Raw genomic sequence first — 19,438 nt, 5'->3', positions numbered from 1 at the left:
GCGTACCACTCCAGCGAGCAGCACGTGTTGGAGCAGGAGAGCAACGGCAGCGAAGTGGGATGTCATCAAGGTCCAGGTCGCTGATTGGAGTGCGGGCAGATACAGCAGCAGCGGTGAGGTCAGGGGGAAGGAGCGGCGAGAGATTGTAGAGGGACGTGATCGGGGCCCAGGAGAGGCATGAATTTGGGGCCTAGGAGAGGCGAGGGCCCAGGGGCAGCACGGGTCAGCCCACACTGCGATATGTGTGCGCACTAGGTCCGTGCACCAGAGCTGGTCTCCAGTCGTCTTGGTTAATCCTTGCTACTGGACCAAGACCTAGCTCTGTCAAGCCCGTGTGGTGGCTGGTGTGCAACGGCCACCCCACGTTAAAAAAATCCACGCACAGGCATCTTCCACCCTTCAACATGTAGTTCGGGACTTGGAATATTAGGTCCTTCATTGAAACACCTGTGAACTTTTTGACGTGGAAGCAAGTCATCCTCGACTCGAGGGACTGCCTATGATGATGAGGAGTGTTAGAGCATTGGAACAGTATATTTCATTGGCTGTAAAGCGCTTTGAGACGCCGATGGTCGTGAAATTGCGATATAAATGTAAGTCTTTCTTTTTAAGTAATCATAATTCAGTTAGAGTTAGGGTAGTTATGGAAAGGACAAAGATAGACCAGGGGTAAAAGTTCTCAATTGGGGAAAAGCCAATTTTACTAAGCTGAGATGTGATTTAGCCATAGTGGACTGGAAACAGCTACTTGAAGGTAAATCAGTGTCGGAGCAGTATGAGGCATTTAAGGAGGAGATAGTGAGGATTCAGAGCAAGTATATTTCCTTAACGAAAAAGGGTGTGACTAACAAATCTAGAAGCCCCTGGATGTCAAGGGGCATGCAGGGTAGGATAAAGAAAAAGAGGGAGGCTTATGATAGATACTGAGGGTTCAATACTGCAGAAAACCCAGAGGAGTATAGAAAGTGCAGGGGTGAAATTAGGAAAGCAAAGAAAGGGCATGAAAAAATATTGGCAAGGAAAACCCAAAGACGTTTTATAAATACATTAAAAGCAAGAGGATAACTAAAGAAGGAGTAGGGCCTATTAGAGATCATAAAGGTAATCTGTGTGTGGAGGTGGAACACGTGGGTATGGTTCTTAATGAATACTTTGCGTCTGTTTTCACAAAAGAGAGGGACGATGCAGACATTGCAATCAGGGAGGAGGCGTGTAAAATATTCGATGAAATAAACATAGAAACATAGAAACATAGAAAATAGGTGCAGGAGTAGGCCATTCGGCCCTTCTAGCCTGCACCACCATTCAATGAGTTCATGGCTGAACATGCAACTTCAGTACCCCATTCCTGCTTTCTCGCCATACCCCTTGATCCCCCTCGTAGAAAGGACTACATCTAACTCCTTTTTGAATATATTTAGTGAATTGGCCTCAACAACTTTCTGTGGTAGAGAATTCCACAGGTTCACCACTCTCTGGGTGAACAGGTTTCTCCTCATCTCGGTCCTAAATGGCTTACCCCTTATCCTTAGACTGTGATCCCTGGTTCTGGACTTCCCCAACATTGGGAACATTCTTCCTGCATCTAACCTGTCTAAACCCGTCAGAATTTTAAACGTTTCTATGCGATCCCCTCTCATTCTTCTAAACTCCAGTGAATACAAGCCCAGTTGATCTAGTCTTTCTTGATATGTCAGTCCCGCCATCCCGGGAATCAGTCTGGTGAACCTTCGCTGCACTCCCTCAAAAGCAAGAATGTCCTTCCTCAAGTTAGGAGACCAAAACTGTACACAATACTCCAGGTGTGGTCTCACCAAGGCCCTGTACAACTGTAGTAACACCTCCCTGCCCCTGTACTCAAATCCCCTCTCTATGAAGGCCAACATGCCATTTGCTTTCTTAACCGCCTGCTGTACCTGCATGCCAACCTTCAATGACTGATGTACCATGACACTCAGGTCTTGTTGCACCTCCCCTTTTCCTAATCTGTCACCATTCAGATAATAGTCTGTCTCTCTGTTTTTACCACCAAAGTGGATAACCTCACATTTATCCACATTATACTTCATCTGCCATGCATTTGCCCACTCTCTTAACTTATCCAAGTCACTCTGCAGCCTCAAAGCATCCTCTTCGCAGCTCACACTGCCACCCAACTTAGTGTCATCTGCAAATTTGGAGATACTACATTTAATCCCCTCGTCTAAATCATTAATGTACAATGTAAACAGCTGGGGCCCCAGCACAGAACCTTGCGGTACCCCACTAGTCACTGCCTGCCATTCTGAAAAGTACCCATTTACTCCTACTCTTTGCTTCCTGTCTGACAACCAGTTCTCAATCCACATCAGCACACTACCCCCAATCCCATGTGCTTTAACCTTGCACATTAATCTCTTGTGTGGGACCTTGTCGAAAGCCTTCTGAAAGTCCAAATACACCACATCAACTGGTTCTCCCTTGTCCACTCTACTGGAAACATCCTCAAAAAATTCCAGAAGATTTGTCAAGCATGATTTCCCTTTCACAAATCCATGCTGACTTGGACCTATCATGTCACCTCTTGCCTTTATTCGCGAGTCATAAATTATAAGAGCAGGGAGGTTATGATTGAACTGTATAAAACACTAGTTAGGTCACAGCTGGAGTACTGCATGCAGTTTTGGTCACCACATTACAGGAAAGATGTGATTGCACTGGAGAGGGTACTGAGGAGATTGACGAGGATGTTGCCAGGACTGGAAAATTTTACCTATGAGGAACAATTGGATAGGCTGGGATTGATTTCTTTGGAACAAAGGAGGCCGAGGGGAGACCTCATTGAAGTGTATAAAATTATGAGGGGCCTGGAGAGAGTGGATAGGAAGGACCTATTTCCCTTAGCAGAGGGGTCAATAACCAGGCAGCATAGATTTAAAGTAATTGGGATGAGGTTTAGAGGGGATTTGAGGGGGAATTTTTTCACCCAGAGGGTGGTGGGGGTCTGGAACTCACTGCCTGAAAGTGTGGTAGAGGCAGAAAGCCTCATTGCATTGAAAAAGTATTTGGATGTGCACTTGAAGTGCCGTAACTTACAGGGCTACGGACCAAGAGCTGGAAAGTGGGATTAGGCCGGATAGCTCTTTGTCGACCGGCGCGGACACGATGGGCCGAATGGCCTCCTTCCGTGCTGTAAATTTCTATGATTTTATGAAGCGCTGGGACATCCTACGGTCATGAAAGGCACCATAGAAAGTGCTCCTTTTTTCTTTCTATAGGTATCTAATATTTAGTTTGAAGTTGCTAATGTGTCCTTTAAATCAAGATTTCGTTGTTTCTTGATGTTTCTTGCTGTTTTTACAAACAGTGATACCTGCAGGCTCAGAGAAGAGAGCAGAGTGGCTATCCAATCGAGGCAAGCAAGCACATCAAAATGGAACTGCATCGTCCAACATGTTTGTACCCATTGGCCAAAAATCTTGCTTTCTTATTGAGAGAGACTCATTAGAAGATGTACCTGATTTGCATGAGGATTTAATTCCCAGACTATTAATGACAGAAACAAATTTTAATAAATCTAATATGGTATCCAAAAAGGAGATTTCAGAGATGGTAGCTGAAGATCAAGCTAGTTTTGTATACATTTATACAAATACTTGTTCTGTGAACCAAGATGAATCTGGTTTTGCATACATTTATACCAATGCTTCTTCAGTCAACCAAGAAGATAAATTAACTAACATTAAGCAGAGACCAGCTCACCTTGAAGTCGCAACAGGTCAAGTGACACAGAAAGCACTTCCTGTTAACTGCAAGGATACACTTGAGAGAGCGAATGAATTGAACAATATTCCAATTTTGGCCCAAGTGCAGCGAGCCCTCGTTGATAATAGCACAAATAGACATGCTCCTGCTCCCAAGAGCCAGCCAATTTCTCGTAAATCAGAATCTGTTGCTGAGGTGCCCACGGCTCATCGTGCACTTTCATCGGAGACAGTGAGGTACCAAAAGGCCATCTCCGCGACTCACAAAGCTGTTCCAGTTCACGCTTCGGCAATTCCAACCCATACCGAGCACACGCCGGCTCTCTGTTCTGACCTGCCGTCACTGGACAATTACAAACAAGTTCTAATGTCTTTTGGAAGAGTTTCATATCCCATTGAAGCAGCGTCAGCTGACCAGGAACTTGGTAAGAAAGACTCACTAGTGTACCTTTATGACACCACATCAGGTGACCATAAATACCTACTTGAGAAATGTAAATCTCATGAATGCTCCTCAGTCCTTAAAACTGGAAAAGCAAAGAAGGAAACACTAGAAAGTTTGCTGTATTATAAGAGAAAAGATGTGAATGAGAAAGATACAAATAAGATGGAAAGCAAAAAAGATCCTGGTAAGGTTTTGTGTAAGCATAAATTTGATAAATCTTTATTGAGGCTGAAATTAGTACAGCTCTCAAATTGCATCGACCGTATTTTACTCCAGTTTTTACAAATTGATATATTGTAATCAAAACTATAGAATTTAAAAGTTAAAAAAGGATTCTATGACGATCTAATTTAGAACTGTAACCACAGCTGCTCAGATTCCAACATAGCTTAGTTTTTTGATAAGATAAGTTAAAATATATTGTAATGGATAATAGAGGTCTTTAAAATTCTGAAAGGTTTTGATAGATTAGACAGAGTGTTTTCACTTCTGGGGAAGAGCAAAACTAGGGAGCAGGGAACAGGCTATTTTAGATCTGGTAATGTGTAATGAGACAGGATTAATTAATGATCTCATAGTAAAGGATTCTCTAGGGAAGAGTGATCATAATATGATAGAATTTCACATTCAGTTTGAGGGTGAGAAACTTGGGTCTGAAACTAGTGTCTTAAACCTAAATAAAGGCAATTACAAAGGTATGGTGGACTGGGGAAAATAGAAAGCTAAAGTGGACTGGGGGAAATAGATTAAAAGGTAAGACAGTAGATAAGCAGTGGCAGACATTTAAGGAGATATTTCATAATTCTCAACAAAGATATATTCCATTGAGAAAGAAAGACTCGACGAGAAGGATGAACCATCCGTGGCTAACTAAGGGAGTTAAGGATAGTATCTTGAAAGAAACGGCATACGATGTTGCGAACATTAGTGGTAAACCAGAAGATTGGGCACATTTTAGAAACCAGCAAAGGATGATTTAAAAAAAAAAATAAAGAGCTAGAATATGGGAGATAATCTTAAAGGATGAGACTGGAGAATTAATAATGGGAAACAAGGAAATGGCAGAAACTTTGAACAAATGTTTTGTATCGGTCTTCACAGCAGAAGAGACTAAAAGCATCCCAATAAAAGTAGAAAATCGGGCAAAAGGGAGGGAGAAAATTAAAACAATCATTATCACTACTGAAAAAGTACTATCACTACAATAAAACTAATGGGGCGCTCTTAGGCAGTCCCTCGAGTCGAGGATGACCTGCTTCCACACTAAAAATGAGTTCTCGGGTGTTTCCATGAGGGGCCTGGCATTCCCGAACTTCACTTCAAAGGGTGGAAGATGCCTGTGCATGAATTCTTTTAACATGAGGTGGCTGTTGCACACCAATCAATACATGGGCTTGACCGAGCATGGTCTTGGTCCAGTGGCAAGGGGATCCAAGATGACTGGAGACCATGCTCTGCTGCACGGGCCTAGCACACATATACTTCTACTGTCCTCCCCTCTCCCTCCCTCCCACAAGCCCTCCGCCCCCCCCTCCCCCTCCCCCAACAAGAGCGGGAGCTTAGTTTTAGGGAATGAAGCTGAGGCAGGTGGAAGGGGTATCAGTGGGAGAGCATTTTGGCAGCCCAAAGTGGACTGAAAACAGCTACTTGAAGGTAAATCAATGTCAGAATAGTGGGCATCATTCAAGGAGGAGATAATGAGGGTTCAGAGCAAGTATATTCCCTTAAAGAAAAAGGGTGGGACTAGCAAATCTAGAGCCCCTGGATAAATGGTTCATTTTCCGGTTGGCATACAACTTCAGTACCCCACTCCCGCCTTCTCTCCATACCCCCTCTCCATAACCCTTGATCCCCTTTGCCGTAATGGCCACATCTAACTCCCTCTTGAATATTCCCAAAGAACTGGCCTCAACAACTTTCTGTGATAGAGAATTCCACAGGTTCACCACTCTCTGGGTGAAAAAGTCTCTCCTCATCTCGGTCCTAAATGGCTTACCCCTTATCCTTAGACTCTGATCCCTGATTCTGGACTTCCCCAACATCCGGAACATTCTTCCTGCATCTAACCTGTCCAGTCCCGTCATAATTTTATATATTTCCATGAGATCCCCTCTCATTCTTCTAAATTCCAGTGAGTATAAGCCTAGCCGATCCAATCTTTCTTCATATGTCAGTCCTGCCATCCTGGGAATCAGTCTGGTGAACCTTCGCTGCACTCCCTCAATAGCAAGAATGTCCTTCCTCAAATTAGGAAACCAAAACTAAATATAATTATTTCAGGTGAGGCCTCACCAAGGTCCTGTACAACTGCAGTAAGACCTCCCTGCTCCTATACTCAAATCCTCTCACTATGAAGGCCAACATACCATTTGCTTTCTTTACTGCCTGCTGTACCTGCATGCCTATCTTCAGTGACTGATGTACCATGACACCAAAGACTTGGATGAAGGGACCGAGTGTAATGTAGCCAAGTTTGCTGATGATACAATGAATAGGTGGGAAAGCAAGTTGCAAAGAGGACACAAAAAATCTGCAAAGGGATATAGACAGGCTAAGTGAATGGGCAAAAATTTGGCAGATGGAGTATAATGTGGAAAAGTGTGAGGTCATGCACTTTGGCAGGAAAAATAAAAAAGCATGGAGAGAGATTACAAAATACAGAGGGACAAAACACAAAAAGTTAGTATGTAGGTACAGCAAATAATCAGGAAGGCAAATGGAATATTGGCCTTTATTGCAAGGGGGATGGAGCATAAAAGCAGGGAAGCATTGCTGCACTGTACAGGGTATTGGTGAGACCACACCTAGAGTACTGTGTACAGTTTTGGTCTCTGTATTTAAGGAGGGACATACTTGCATTGGAGGCTGTTCAAAGAAGGTTCACTAGGTTGATTCCTGAGATGAAGGGGTTGACTTATGAAGCTAGGTTGAGCAGGTTGGGCCTATACTCATTGGAGTTTAGAAGAATGAGAGGTGATCTTATTGAAACATATAAGATACTGAGGGGGCTCGATAACATAGAAACATAGAAAATAGGTGCAGGAGTAGGCCCTTCGAGCCTGCACCACCATTCAATATGATCATGGCTGATCATTCCCTCAGTACGCCTTTCCTGCTTTCTCTCCATACCCCTTGATCCATTTAGCCGTAAGGGCCATATCTAACTCCCTGTTGAATATATCCAATGAACTGGCATCAACAACTCTCTACGGCAGGGAATTCCACAGGTTAACAACTCTCTGAGTGAAGAAGTTTCTCCTCATCTCAGTCCTAAATGGCCTACCCCTTATCCTAAGACTATGTCCCCTGGTTCTGGGCTTCCCCAACATCGGGAACATTCTTCCCGCATCTAACCTGTCCAGTCCCATCAGAATCTTATACGTTTCTATGAGATCCCCTCTCATCCTTCTAAACTCCAGTGAATAAAGGCCCAGTTGATTCCTCATATGACATCCCTGGAACTAGTCTGGTGAACCTTCGCTGTACTCCCTCAATAGCAAGAACGTCCTTCCTCAGATTAGGAGAGCAAAACTGAACACAATATTCCAGGTGAGGCCTCACCAAGGCCCTGTACAACTGCAGTAAGACCTCCCTGCTCCTATACTCAAATCCCCTAGCTATGATGGCCAACATACCATTTGCCTTCTTCACCGCCTGCTGTACCTAGATGCAGAGAGGATGCTTCCACTCGGGGAATCTATAACTATGGGGCATAGTTTAAGAATAAGGGATCGCCCATTTAGAACTGAAATGAGGAGCAATTTCTTCTCTCAGGTATGTAAATATGGAATTCTCTGCCCCAGAGAGCAGTGAAGGCTGGGTCTTTGAATATATTTAAGGTGGAGATAGGCAGATTTTTGAAAGATAAGGGAGTGAAGGGTTTGGGAGGTGGGCAGGGAAGTGGAGCTGAGCCCAAGCTCAGATAAGCCATGATCTTATAGAATGGCGGAACAGGACCGCAGCACTGAATGGCCTACTCCTATTTCTTACGTTCTAACAAGTTTTCATAGAGAACGTGCATTAATGGGAGATTTTATGTTGTCCCTGAATATCTAATAGATGAACTCTAAATTGCATTTCTAACATTGTTTCAAACTGCTACACTGAGTAGAATAATTTTGGTCTACTCCCATCTTAGACCGCATCTTTGACACAAACATTCCTTCATCACCAGGTAACGGGAGGACTGGCCAACTGATTTTTGCCTTTGGCCACTACAAGTCTTGGGAGGTTACCTCAACGGACTGAGTAAAAATCAAGTTTACCAAATGAGACTGGGATTCAAACATTTGAAAAGCACTTTAGCAAAAAAAAGTCATGTATTCTTGCCGGAGTACAATGATAAAAAAAGTTTTCCAATACAGATATTAAACAACAACTTGCATTTATATACTGCCTTTAATGTCGTAAAATGTCCCAAGGCATTACACAAGAGTTTTATCAAACAAAATTTGACATCGAGCCACATAAGGAGATATTAGGACAGGTCACCCAAAGCTTGGTCAAAGAGGTAGGTTTTAAGGAGCATCCTAAAGGAGGAGAGAGGCAGAGATGTTTAGGGAGGGAATTCCAGCGCTCAGGGCCTTGGCAGTTGAAGGCACGGCCACTAATGGTGGAACGACAGAAAACAGAGTCGGGGTGAATGGGTCATTTTCAGGTTGGCAAACTATAACTAGTGGGGTGCAACAGGGATCAGTTCTGGGGCCTCAACTATTTACAATTTATATTAATGACTTGGATGAAGGGACTGAGCATATTGTAGCCAAATTTGCTGACAATACAAAGATAGGTGGGAAAGCACATTGTGAGGATTCAAAGTGGCTGCAAAGCGATACAGATGGGTTAAGAGAGTAGGCAAAAGTTTGGCAGATGGGTGTATAATGTTGGAAAATGTGAGGTTATCCACTTTGGTAGGAAGAATAGAAAATCAAAATATTATTTAAATGGAATGATGCGTTACAGGGGAATCTGGGTGTCCTCGTACATGAAACACAAAAAGTTAGCATGCAGGTACAGCAAGTAATCAGGAAGGCAAATGGCAAGTTTATCTAGGGGAAAATCATGGCAGGACAGCTCGGACATGTGCTATGCTCCTCCTGTACTATGTGGGAAGTCAGGCACGCTTCCGGTGTCCCTGACGACTACGTGTGCGGGAAGTGCATCCGCCTGCAGCTCGTGACAGACCGCACTGCGGCACTGGAACTGCGGGTGGATTCACTCTGGAGCAGGCACGATGCTGAGAATGACGTGAATAGCACGTTTAGTGAGTTGGTCTTACCGCAGGTAAAGGGTACACGCCAGATAGGGAATGGAAGACCAAACAGGAAGAGCAGTGCAAGGAAGGTAGTGCAGGGGTCCCCTGCAGTCATCCCCGTGCAAAACAGATACACTGCTTTGGATACTGTTGAGGGGGATGACTCATCAGGGGAGGGCAGCAGCAGCCAAGTTCATGGCACCGTGGCTGGCTCTGCTGCACAGGAGGGCAGGAAGAAAAGTGGGAGAGCTATAGTGATAGGGGATTCAATTGTAAGAGGAATAGATAGACGTTTCTGCGGCCGCAACCGAGACTCCAGGATGGTATGTTGCCTCCCTGGTGCAAGGGTCAAGGATGTCTCGGAGCGGGTGCAGGACATTCTGAAAAGGGAGGGTGAACAGCCAATTGTCGTGGTGCATATAGGTACCAACGATATAGGTAAAAAAACGGGATGAGGTCCTGCAAGACGAATTTAGGGAGCTGGAGCTAAATTAAAAAGTAGGACCTCAAAAGTAGTAATCTCAGGATTGCTACCAGTGCCACGTGCTAGTCAGAGTAGGAATCGCAGAATAGCTCAGATGAATACGTGGCTTGAGAAGTGGTGCAGAAGGGAGGGATTCAATTCCTGGGGCATTGGAACTGGTTCTGGGGGAGGTGGGACCAATACAAACCGGACGGTCTACACCTGGGCAGGACCGGAACCAATGTCCTAGGGGGAGTGTTTGCTAGTGCTGTTGGGGAGGAGTTAAACTAATATGGCAGAGGGATGGGAACCTATCCAGGGAGACAGAGGGAAATAGAATGAGGGCAGAAGCAAAAGATAGAAAGAAGAAAAGTAAAAGTGGAGGGCAGAGAAACCCAAGGTAAAAAGCAAAAAGGGCCACATTACACCAAAATTCTAAAAGGGCAAAGTGTGTTAGAAAGACAAGCCTGAAGGCTCTGTATCTCAATGCGAGGAGTATTCGGAATAAGATGGACAAATTAACTGTGCAGATAGCAGTTAACGGATATGATGTAATTTGCTCCACGGAGACATGGCTCCCGGGTGACCAAGGCTGGGAACTCAACATCCAGGGGTATTCAACATTAAGGAAGGATAGACAGAAAGGAAAAGGAGGCGGGGTGGCATTGCTGGTTAAAGAGGAAATTAATGCAATAGTAAGAAAGGACATTAGCTTGGATGATGTGGAATCAGTATGGGTGAAGCTACGGCATACCAAGAGGCAGAAAACGCGAGTGGGAATTGTGTACAGACCATCAAACAACAGTAGTAAGGTTGGGGACAGCATCAAACAAGAAATTAGGGATGCATGCAATAAAGGTACAGCAGTTATCATGGGTGACTTTACTCTACATATTGATTGAACTAATCAAACTGGTAGCAATGTGGTAGAGGAGGATTTCCTGGTGTGTATTAGGGATGGTTTTCTAAACCAATATGTCGAGGAACCAACTAGGGAGCTGGCCATCCTAGACTGGGTGATGTGTAATGAGAAAGGACTAATTAGCAATCTAGTTGTGCAAGGCCACTTGAGGAAGAGTGACCATAACATGTAGAATTCTTTATTAAGATGGAGAGTGACATAGTTAACTCAGAAACTAGGGTCCTGAACTTAAGGAAAGGTAACTTCGATGGTTTGAGGTGTGAATTGGCTAGAATAAACTGGCAAATGATACTTAAAGGGTTAATGGTGGATAGGCAATGGCAAACATTTAAAGATCACATGGATGAACTTCAGCAATTGTACATCCCTGTCTGGAGTAAAAATAAAACGGGGAAGGTGGCTCAACCGTGGCTAACAAGGGAAATTAAGGATAGTGTTAAATCCAAGGAAGAGGCATATAAATTGGCCAGAAAAAGCAACAACCCTGAGGACTGGGAGAAATTTAGAATTCAGTAGAGGAGGACAAAGGGTTTAATTAGGAGGGCGACAATAGAGTATGAGAGGGAGCTTGCCGGGAACATAAAAACTGACTGCAAAAGCTTCTATAGATATGTGAAGAGAAAAAGGTTAGTGAAGACAAACATAGGTCCCTTGCAGTCGGATTCAGGTGAATTTATAATGGGGAACAAAGAAATGGCAGGCCAATTGAACAAATACTTTGGTTCTGTCTTCACGAAGGAAGACACCAATAACCTTCTCGAAGTACTAGGGGACCGAGTGTCTACTGAGAAGGAGGAACTGAAGGATATCCTTACTGGGCGGGAAATTGTGTTAGGGAAATGGATGGGATTAGAGGCCGATAAATCCCCGGGGCCTGATAGTCTGCATCCCAGAGTACTTAAGAAAGTGGCCCTAGAAATAGTGGATGCATTTGTGATCATTTTCCAACAGTCTATCTACTCTAGATCAGTTCCTATGGACTGGAGGGTAGCTAATGTAACACCACTTTTTAAAAAGAGAGGTAGAGAGGAAGCGGGTAATTATAGACCGGTTAGCCTGACATCAGTAGTGGGGAAAATGTTGGAATCAATTATTAAATATGAAATAGCAGCGCATTTGGAAAGCAGTGACAGGATTGGTCCAAGTCAGCATGGATTTATGAAAGGGAAATCATGTTTGACAAATCTTCTGGAATTTTTTGAGGATGTAACAAGTAGAGTGGACAAGGGAGAACCAGTGGATGTGGTGTATTTAGACTTTCAAAAGGCTTTTGACAAGGTCCCACACAAGAGATTGGTGTGCAAAATCAAAGCACATGGTATTTGGGGTAATATACTGACGTGGATAGGGAACTGGTTGGCAGAGAGTCAGGATAAACGGGTCTTTTTCAAAATGGCAGGCAGTGACTAATGGAGTGCCGCAGGGCTCAGTGCTGGGACGCCAGCTCTTTACAATATACATCAATGATTTGGATGAAGGAATTGAGTGTAATATCTCCAAGTTTGCAGATGACACTTTATTGTGTTCCTAACACAGATGAGGCTGCACACAGGGAGGTTAAAGTAACAGTGACCTCAGTCTTTAATAAGACACTCCAGAGTGAGGAACAGGCCTTCGGGGCCGGCTTATATACAGTGCTCCCAAGGGATGCTGGGATCCCTTGGGACTTCAGGGGATGAGCTATCTGGTGCCGGAACATGGGAGTGCATGCTTTACAGATACACAACAACACTAAACTGGGTGGCGGTGTGAGCTGTGAGGGGGACGCTAGGAGGCTGCAGGGTGACTTGGACAAGTTAGATGAGTGGACAAATGCATGGCAGTTGCAGTATAGTGTGGATAAATGTGAGGTTATCCACTTTGGGGGCAAAAACGCGAAGACAGAATATTATCTGAATGGTGGCAGATTAGGAAAAGTGGAGGTGCAACGAGACCTGGGTGTCATGGTTCATCAGTCATTGAAAGTTGGCATACAAGTGCAGCAGGCGGTGAAGAAGGCAAATGGCATGTTGGCCTTCATAGCTAGGGGATTTGAGTACAGGAGCAGGGAGGTCTTCCTGCAGTACAGGGCCTTGGTGAGGCCTCACCTGAAATATTGTGTTCAGTTTTGGTTTCATAATCTGAGGGAGGACGTTCTTGCTATTTGAGGGAGTGCAGCGAAAGTTCACCAGACTGATTCCCGGGATGGCAGGTCAGACATATGAGGAGAGACTGGATCAACTGGGCCTTTATACATTGGAGTTTAGAAGGATGAGAGGGGATCTCATAGAAACATATAAGATTCTGACGGGACGGGACAGAATAGGTTAGATGTAGGTAGAATGTTCCCGATGTTGGGGAGGTCCAGAACCAGGGGACACAGTCTTCGGATAAGGGGTAGACCATTTAGGACTGAGATGAGGAAAAACTTCTTCACTCAGAGAGTCGTTAACCTGTGGAATTCCCTGCCCTCGAAAGTTGTTGATGCCAGTTCATTGGATATATTCAAGAGGGAGTTAGATATGGCCCTTTCGGCTAAGGGGATCAAGGGGTATGGAGAGAAAGCAGGAAAGGGGTACTGAGGGAATGATCAGCCATGATCTTATTGAATGGTGGTGCAGGCTCGAAGGGCCGAATGGCCTACTCCTGCACCTATTTTCTATGTTTCTATGAATGTTGGCCTTTATTGCAAAGAGATGGAGTATAAAAGCAGAGAAGTCTTGCTACAACCGGACAGGACATTGGTGAGACCACACCTAGAGTACTGTGTACACTTTTAGTCTCCTTATTTAAGCAGGGATATACAAGAATCTAGAACTAGGGGACATAGTTTCAGAATAAGGGGTCGCCCATTTAAGACGGAGACGAGGAACCATTCCTTCTCTTAGTGTGTTGCAAATCTTTGGAATTCTCTACCCCAGAGAGCTGTGGAGGCTGGGTCATTGATATATATTCAAGGCTGAGATGGACAGATTCTTGAACTAAAGGGGAATCAAGGGTTATGGGGAACAGGCAGGAAAGTGGAGTTGAGACCAAGATCAGATCAGCCATGATCTTATTGAATGGCGGAGCAGGCTCGAGGGGCCGTATGACCTACTCCTGTATCTATTTTTTATATTATTATGTTCTAGAAGCCATCAATATAAGAACATCGCCAAACAATCAAATAGGGAATTCAGAAGAAACCTCTTTACCAGAGTGGTGAAAATGTGGATCTCGCTACCACAGGGAGCGATTGAGGTGAATAATATAGATGCATTTAAGGGGAAGCTAGATAAGTATATGAGGGAGAAGGGAATAGAGGATTATGCTGATAGTTAGATGAGGAAGGATGGGAGGAGGCTCAAGTGGAGCATAAACGCCGACATGGACTGATTGGGCTAATAGCCTGTTTCTGTGCCATATATTCTACGGCATTCTATGTAGCAGTCCAGATGCTAAACCTTTGGGTGGTATTAATGTCAGCAGTGAATATTTAACCATGGTGAACATGTGTATTCTGAACTTAGAGATGACAAATGGCACCAGCAATATAGTTCATACTCGAACTAGGTTCTAACACTACTCCAAAATTAAACTATAGATGTTTGAGAGAAACTGTACAGCACTTGCATTCCTATCAACTACAGTCCTATCTGAGGAGTGCAAAGAAGTGGAGATCCAGCACATAGGTTAGAGAAATGACTGAAGGCCTTACTCCACATAGAAGCTTTCTTGCAATTGCTGTGAATAAGGAATGTCTCCCAACAACTTATAACAGGAGTGGATGAACTGGCATGAGCGGTTGATGAAAACCTCCTTTGCACCTATTTTGGTTCAAGAAAATGTTTATGTAGGTATTATTTATATCCTCCTCATCATCATAGGCAGTCACTCGGAATCGAGGAAGATTTGCTTCCACTCTTAAAATGAGTTCTTAGGTGGTTGAACTGTCCAATACGAGAGCCACAGTCCCTGTCACAGGTGGGACAGATAGAAATATAGAAAATAGGTGCAGTAGTAGGCCATTCGGCCCTTCGAGCCTGCACCACCATTCAATATGATCATGGCTGATCATGCACTTCAGTACCCCATTCCTGTTTTCTCTCCATCCCCCTTGATCCCTTTAGCCACAAGGGCCACATCTAGCTCTCTTTTGAATGTATCCAACGAACTGGCCTCAACAACTTTCTGTGGTAGAGAAGTCCACAGGTTCACAACTCTCTGGGTGTAGAAGTTTCTCCTCATCTTGGTCCTAAATGGCTTACCCCTTATCATTAGACTGTGACCCCTGGTTCTGGACTTCCCCAACATCGGGAACATTCTTCCTGCATCTAACCTGTCCAATCCCATCAGAATTTTATATGTTTCTATGAGATCCCCTCTAAATCTTCTAAATTGCATTGAATATAAGCCTAGTCGATCCAGTCTTTCTTCATATGTCAGTCCTGTCATCCCGGGAATCAGTCTGGTGAACCTTCGCTGCACTCCCTCAATAGCAAGAATGTCCTTCCTCAGATTAGGAGACCAAAACTGTACACAATATTCAAGGTGAGACCTCACCAAGGCCCTGTGCAACTGTAGTAAGACCTGCCTGCTCCTATACTCAAATCCCCTAGCTATGAAGGCCAACATGCCATTTGCCTTCTTCACTGCCTGCTGTACTTGCATGCCAACTTTCAATGACTGATAATAATCTGCCTTCCTGTTTTTACCATCAAAGTGGATAACCTCACATTTATCTACACTATACCGCATCTGCCATGTATTTGCCCACTTACCTAACCTGTTCAAGACACCCTGCAGCCTCTTAGCATCCTCCTCACAGCTCACACCGCCACCCAGCTTAGTGTCATCTGCAAACTTGGAGATATTACATTCAATTCCTTCATCTAAATCATTAATGTATATTGTAAATAGCTGAGGTCCCAGCACTGCCTGCCATTTTGAAAAGGACCCGTTTACTCCTACTGTCTGCCAACCAGTTCTCTATCCACGTCAGTACATTACACCCAATACCATGTGCTTTAATTTTGCACACCAATCTCTTGTGTGGGACCTTGTCAAAAGCCTTTTGAAAGTCTAAATACACCACAATCACTGGCTCCCTTTTGTCCACTCTACTAGTTACATCCTCAAAAAATTCTAGAAGATTTGTCAAGTATGATTTCCCTTTCATTGTCGTTGAGGGAAAGGGTGGGTGGGACTTGTTTGCCTCATGCTCTTTCCGCTGACTGCGCTTGATTTCTGCATGCTCTCGGCGACGAGACTCGAGGTGCTCAGCGCCCTCCCGGATGCTCTTCCTCCACTTAGGGCGGTCTTTGGCCAGGTGTCGGTGGGGATGTTGCACTTTATCAGGGAAGCTTGGAGGGTGTCCTTGTAACGTTATTTATATCCTACCTATTTAATATCAATAGAGCATTAGGAAGAGACTAAAGGCCAAAACAAACTTTTATGTTTTGTTTGATCTTAACCTTCCTTCTCACCATGCCCCTCAGTCACTTCAGCCTGGAAATGCAGTTGCCTCTTGAAACAACTAGTACTGTTTGTTCCTGGTAACCTGCCAGGAGTCTGTTACCCTTTATTGAGTCAATTTAGTTTCTATTTGTTCCTGAATTGTGGGAGGTGCAAGCAAAGTAGCCCTTATTGCCCATCGCTACTTGCCCTCAGAAATTGGTGGTAGCTCCTGAAGTGTTTTAGGTATGGATATAAAATGGGCACAAAGCAAGATTGGGCACAGGAACATCCCACTGTTAATTCATGAGTCCATTGTTTAGGCATCCCAGGCGGACGCCTATAACAGGCATTGGACCTCTGGAATATAAAAATGAGGGGCCCCAAGAACCAACGTTCCCTGTAATTTTTGAGGGGCATGTGGCCCCTTTAACGGGCTGCGAAGCCCATTCAAAATTACACACATACACGGTTTTTTCACTGCAAAAATTGGCTCATCGGCTACATGGGACCCCTGGAGCGCTGCACAGACATGCAGCTTATAGGGAACATCGCTGAGTACATGCCCCACTCAGGATTCTTCTGCACCCCTCGCTGCTGCCAATGCGAGAGTTGAGTACATAAGAACATAGGAATTAGGAACAGGAGTAGACCATTCGGCCCCTCGAGCCTGCTCCGCCATTCAATAAGATCGTGGCTTATCTTCAACCTCTATTCCACTTTCCCGCCCGATCCCCATATCCCTTGATTCACTTAGTGCCCAAAAATATATCAATCTCTGTCTTGAATATACTCAACTATTCAGCCTCCGCAGCCCTCTGGGGCAGAGAATTCCAAAGATTCACCACCCTCTGAGTGAAGAAATTCCCCTCATTTCAGTCTTAAATGGCCGACCCCTTATCCTGAGACTATCCAGGGGGAAACAGCCTCTCAGCATCTACCCTGTTAAGTCGTTTATAACATTTTTAACCCTGCACATTAGGAGGAGCAGGAGTGATTCCCAACCGGTACACTACTCCAAAATCCTCACTAAACGTTATCGGAACATGAAAAACTGTCCACCTGAACATAGCTTATTAAATCGAAACGCCAAGATGAAAGACTAAGGGGTTGAAATTCGGTTTTGTAAGCTGCCCATTTCCGTGCGCGAGAGGTGGATAACGGGTGGCAAATGCCTACCATCGTCAATAAGCGGCATCGACGCCTCGCTCTAAATTGAGTCGGCTCCTTGGCAGAAACACCAAGACGCAACGCTGTGCCGCGTGGTGACGTCATCCAGTGTACAATGCTTCTGACGAGACATGTGCTTTGTATGGCTGCCATACAAATATCCAAGAAAAAGTGGTCATAACAGATCGGATCTCGGGCAGAATCGCCCAGAAAGGAAGGTAAGTTTTTCTCTTTCTTTGGGCCCAAGTTTCGAGCCGCGCCTAGAACGGCGCAGTCCCGACCTGGACGCCCGTTTTTCACGCCACAAAGCGCGCCTAAAAAAACCTTCCAGATTCTCCAGCTCATTGTAGGTCGTTTGCAGCTCGGCGCAGCGCAGCAGGAGCTGTAGGGGGCGGAGCCAGGTCCCTGCGCTGAAAACATAGCCGGGACCTCTGCACATGCGCGCTACAGTGGGCACGCATGTGCAGTAGCTCCAGGCGCCCGAAACTGTGTGGGAGGGGCCGAAGCACGCAGCCCCTAGCCCTGGCCCAATGGCCTTACTGGGGCTGCGTGAATAAGGCTCCTCCCACGGCCAGCTCCTGCTTCCTCCCGACCCGACTCGACTCGACTCCCGCTTACCCTCCCCCCCCGCCCCTGGACCGGACCCGACCGCGACCCAGACACCGACCCGACTCCCGCTTCCCCCCCGCCCCCGGACCGGACCTGACCCGTGCTTCCCCACCCCCCCCACCTCCGGACCGGACCTGACACCGACCCGACTCCCGCTTCCCCACCCCACCCGACCGACTGGACCCGACCTGACCTGACCTGACCTCCCTCCCCCCCGACCCGAACCAACCTCCTTCCCACCAGCCCCCCCGACCCGACCTGTGCTCCCGACCCCGACCCGACCCGCGATCCCGACCCGACCCAACGCCAAGTACCTGTAAATCTGGTGCTGGGGACGGGCCCGGCCTGTTCAGCCACCCTCCCCCTCCCCCTCCCCCCACACCATCTCCTTTCCCCCACCCCCCTCTCCTTTCACCCTCTCCTTTCCCCCTCCCCCCTCTCCTTTCCCCCTCTCCTTTCCCCCTTCCCCCATCTCCTTTCCCCCTCTCCTTTCCCCCCGCTCCTTTTCCTTCCTCTCCCCCTTCCCCTTCTCCTCCTCCCTCCTTCCCCTCCTCCTCTCCCTCTCCTCCTCTCCCTCTCCCCCTTCTCTCCTTCCCCCCTCCCCCTTCTCCTCCTCCCCCTCCCACTTCTGCTCCTCCCCCTCCCACTTCTCCTCCTCCCCTCTCCCCCTTCTCCTCCTCCTCCCCTCTCCCCCTTCTCCTCCTCCTCCCCTCTCCCCCTTCTCCTCCTCCTTCCCCCTCCCACTTCTCCTCCTCCCCCTCCCACTTCTCCTCCTCCTCCCCCTCCCACTTCTCCTCCTCCTCCCCCTCCCACTTCTCCTCCTCCCCCCCCTCCAACTTCTCCTCCTCCCCCCTCCCACTTCTCCTCCTCCCCCCCCTCCCACTTCTCCTCCCCTCTCCCCCCTCCCACTTCTCCTCCCCTCTCCCCCTTCTCCTCCTCCCCTCTTCCCCTCCTTCTCCTCCTCCCCTCTCCCCCTCCTCCTCCCCTCTCCCCCTCCTTCTCCTCCTCTCTCCCCCTTCTCCTCCTCTCTCCCCCTTCTCCTCCTCCTCCTCCTCCTCCTCCCCTCTCCCCCTTCTCCTCCTCCTCCCCTCTCCCCCTTCTCCTCCTCCTCCCCTCTCCCCCCTCCTCCTCCTCCCCTCTCCCCCTTCTCCTCCCCTCTTCCCCTCTCCCCTTCTCCTCCTCCTCCCCTCTCCCCTCTCCCCCTTCTCCTCCTCCTCCCCTCTCCTCCCCGCTTCCCCTCTCCCCCTTCTCCTCCTCCTCCCCTCTCCCTTCTCCTCCTCCCCCCCTCTCCCCCTTCTCCTTCTCCTCCCCCTCCCCTCTCGCCCTTCTCCTTCTCCTCCCCTCTCCCTCTTCTCCTCCTCCCACCCCCTCCCACTTCTCCTCCTCCCCTCTCCCCCTTCTCCTCCTCCCACCCCCTCCC

The 19,438-nt window shown here is 46.6% G+C and overlaps 1 protein-coding gene across 1 annotated transcript in view; it reads left to right on the top strand.

The window, feature by feature from the left end:
* The window catches only part of LOC139272893 (uncharacterized), a 62,299-nt gene that overhangs the window by 16,965 nt on the left and 25,896 nt on the right, over positions 1-19,438 (top strand). The window contains exon 4 of the mRNA XM_070889032.1: positions 3,347-4,168. Within this exon, the coding sequence (XP_070745133.1) occupies positions 3,347-4,168 (822 nt within the window). The remainder of the gene's footprint in view (positions 1-3,346; positions 4,169-19,438) is intronic.

This window comes from Pristiophorus japonicus, chromosome 1 (assembly GCF_044704955.1).
Source record: "Pristiophorus japonicus isolate sPriJap1 chromosome 1, sPriJap1.hap1, whole genome shotgun sequence".
Taxonomy (NCBI): domain Eukaryota; kingdom Metazoa; phylum Chordata; class Chondrichthyes; family Pristiophoridae; genus Pristiophorus; species Pristiophorus japonicus.
This window is presented reverse-complemented; position numbering and strand designations above follow the sequence as displayed.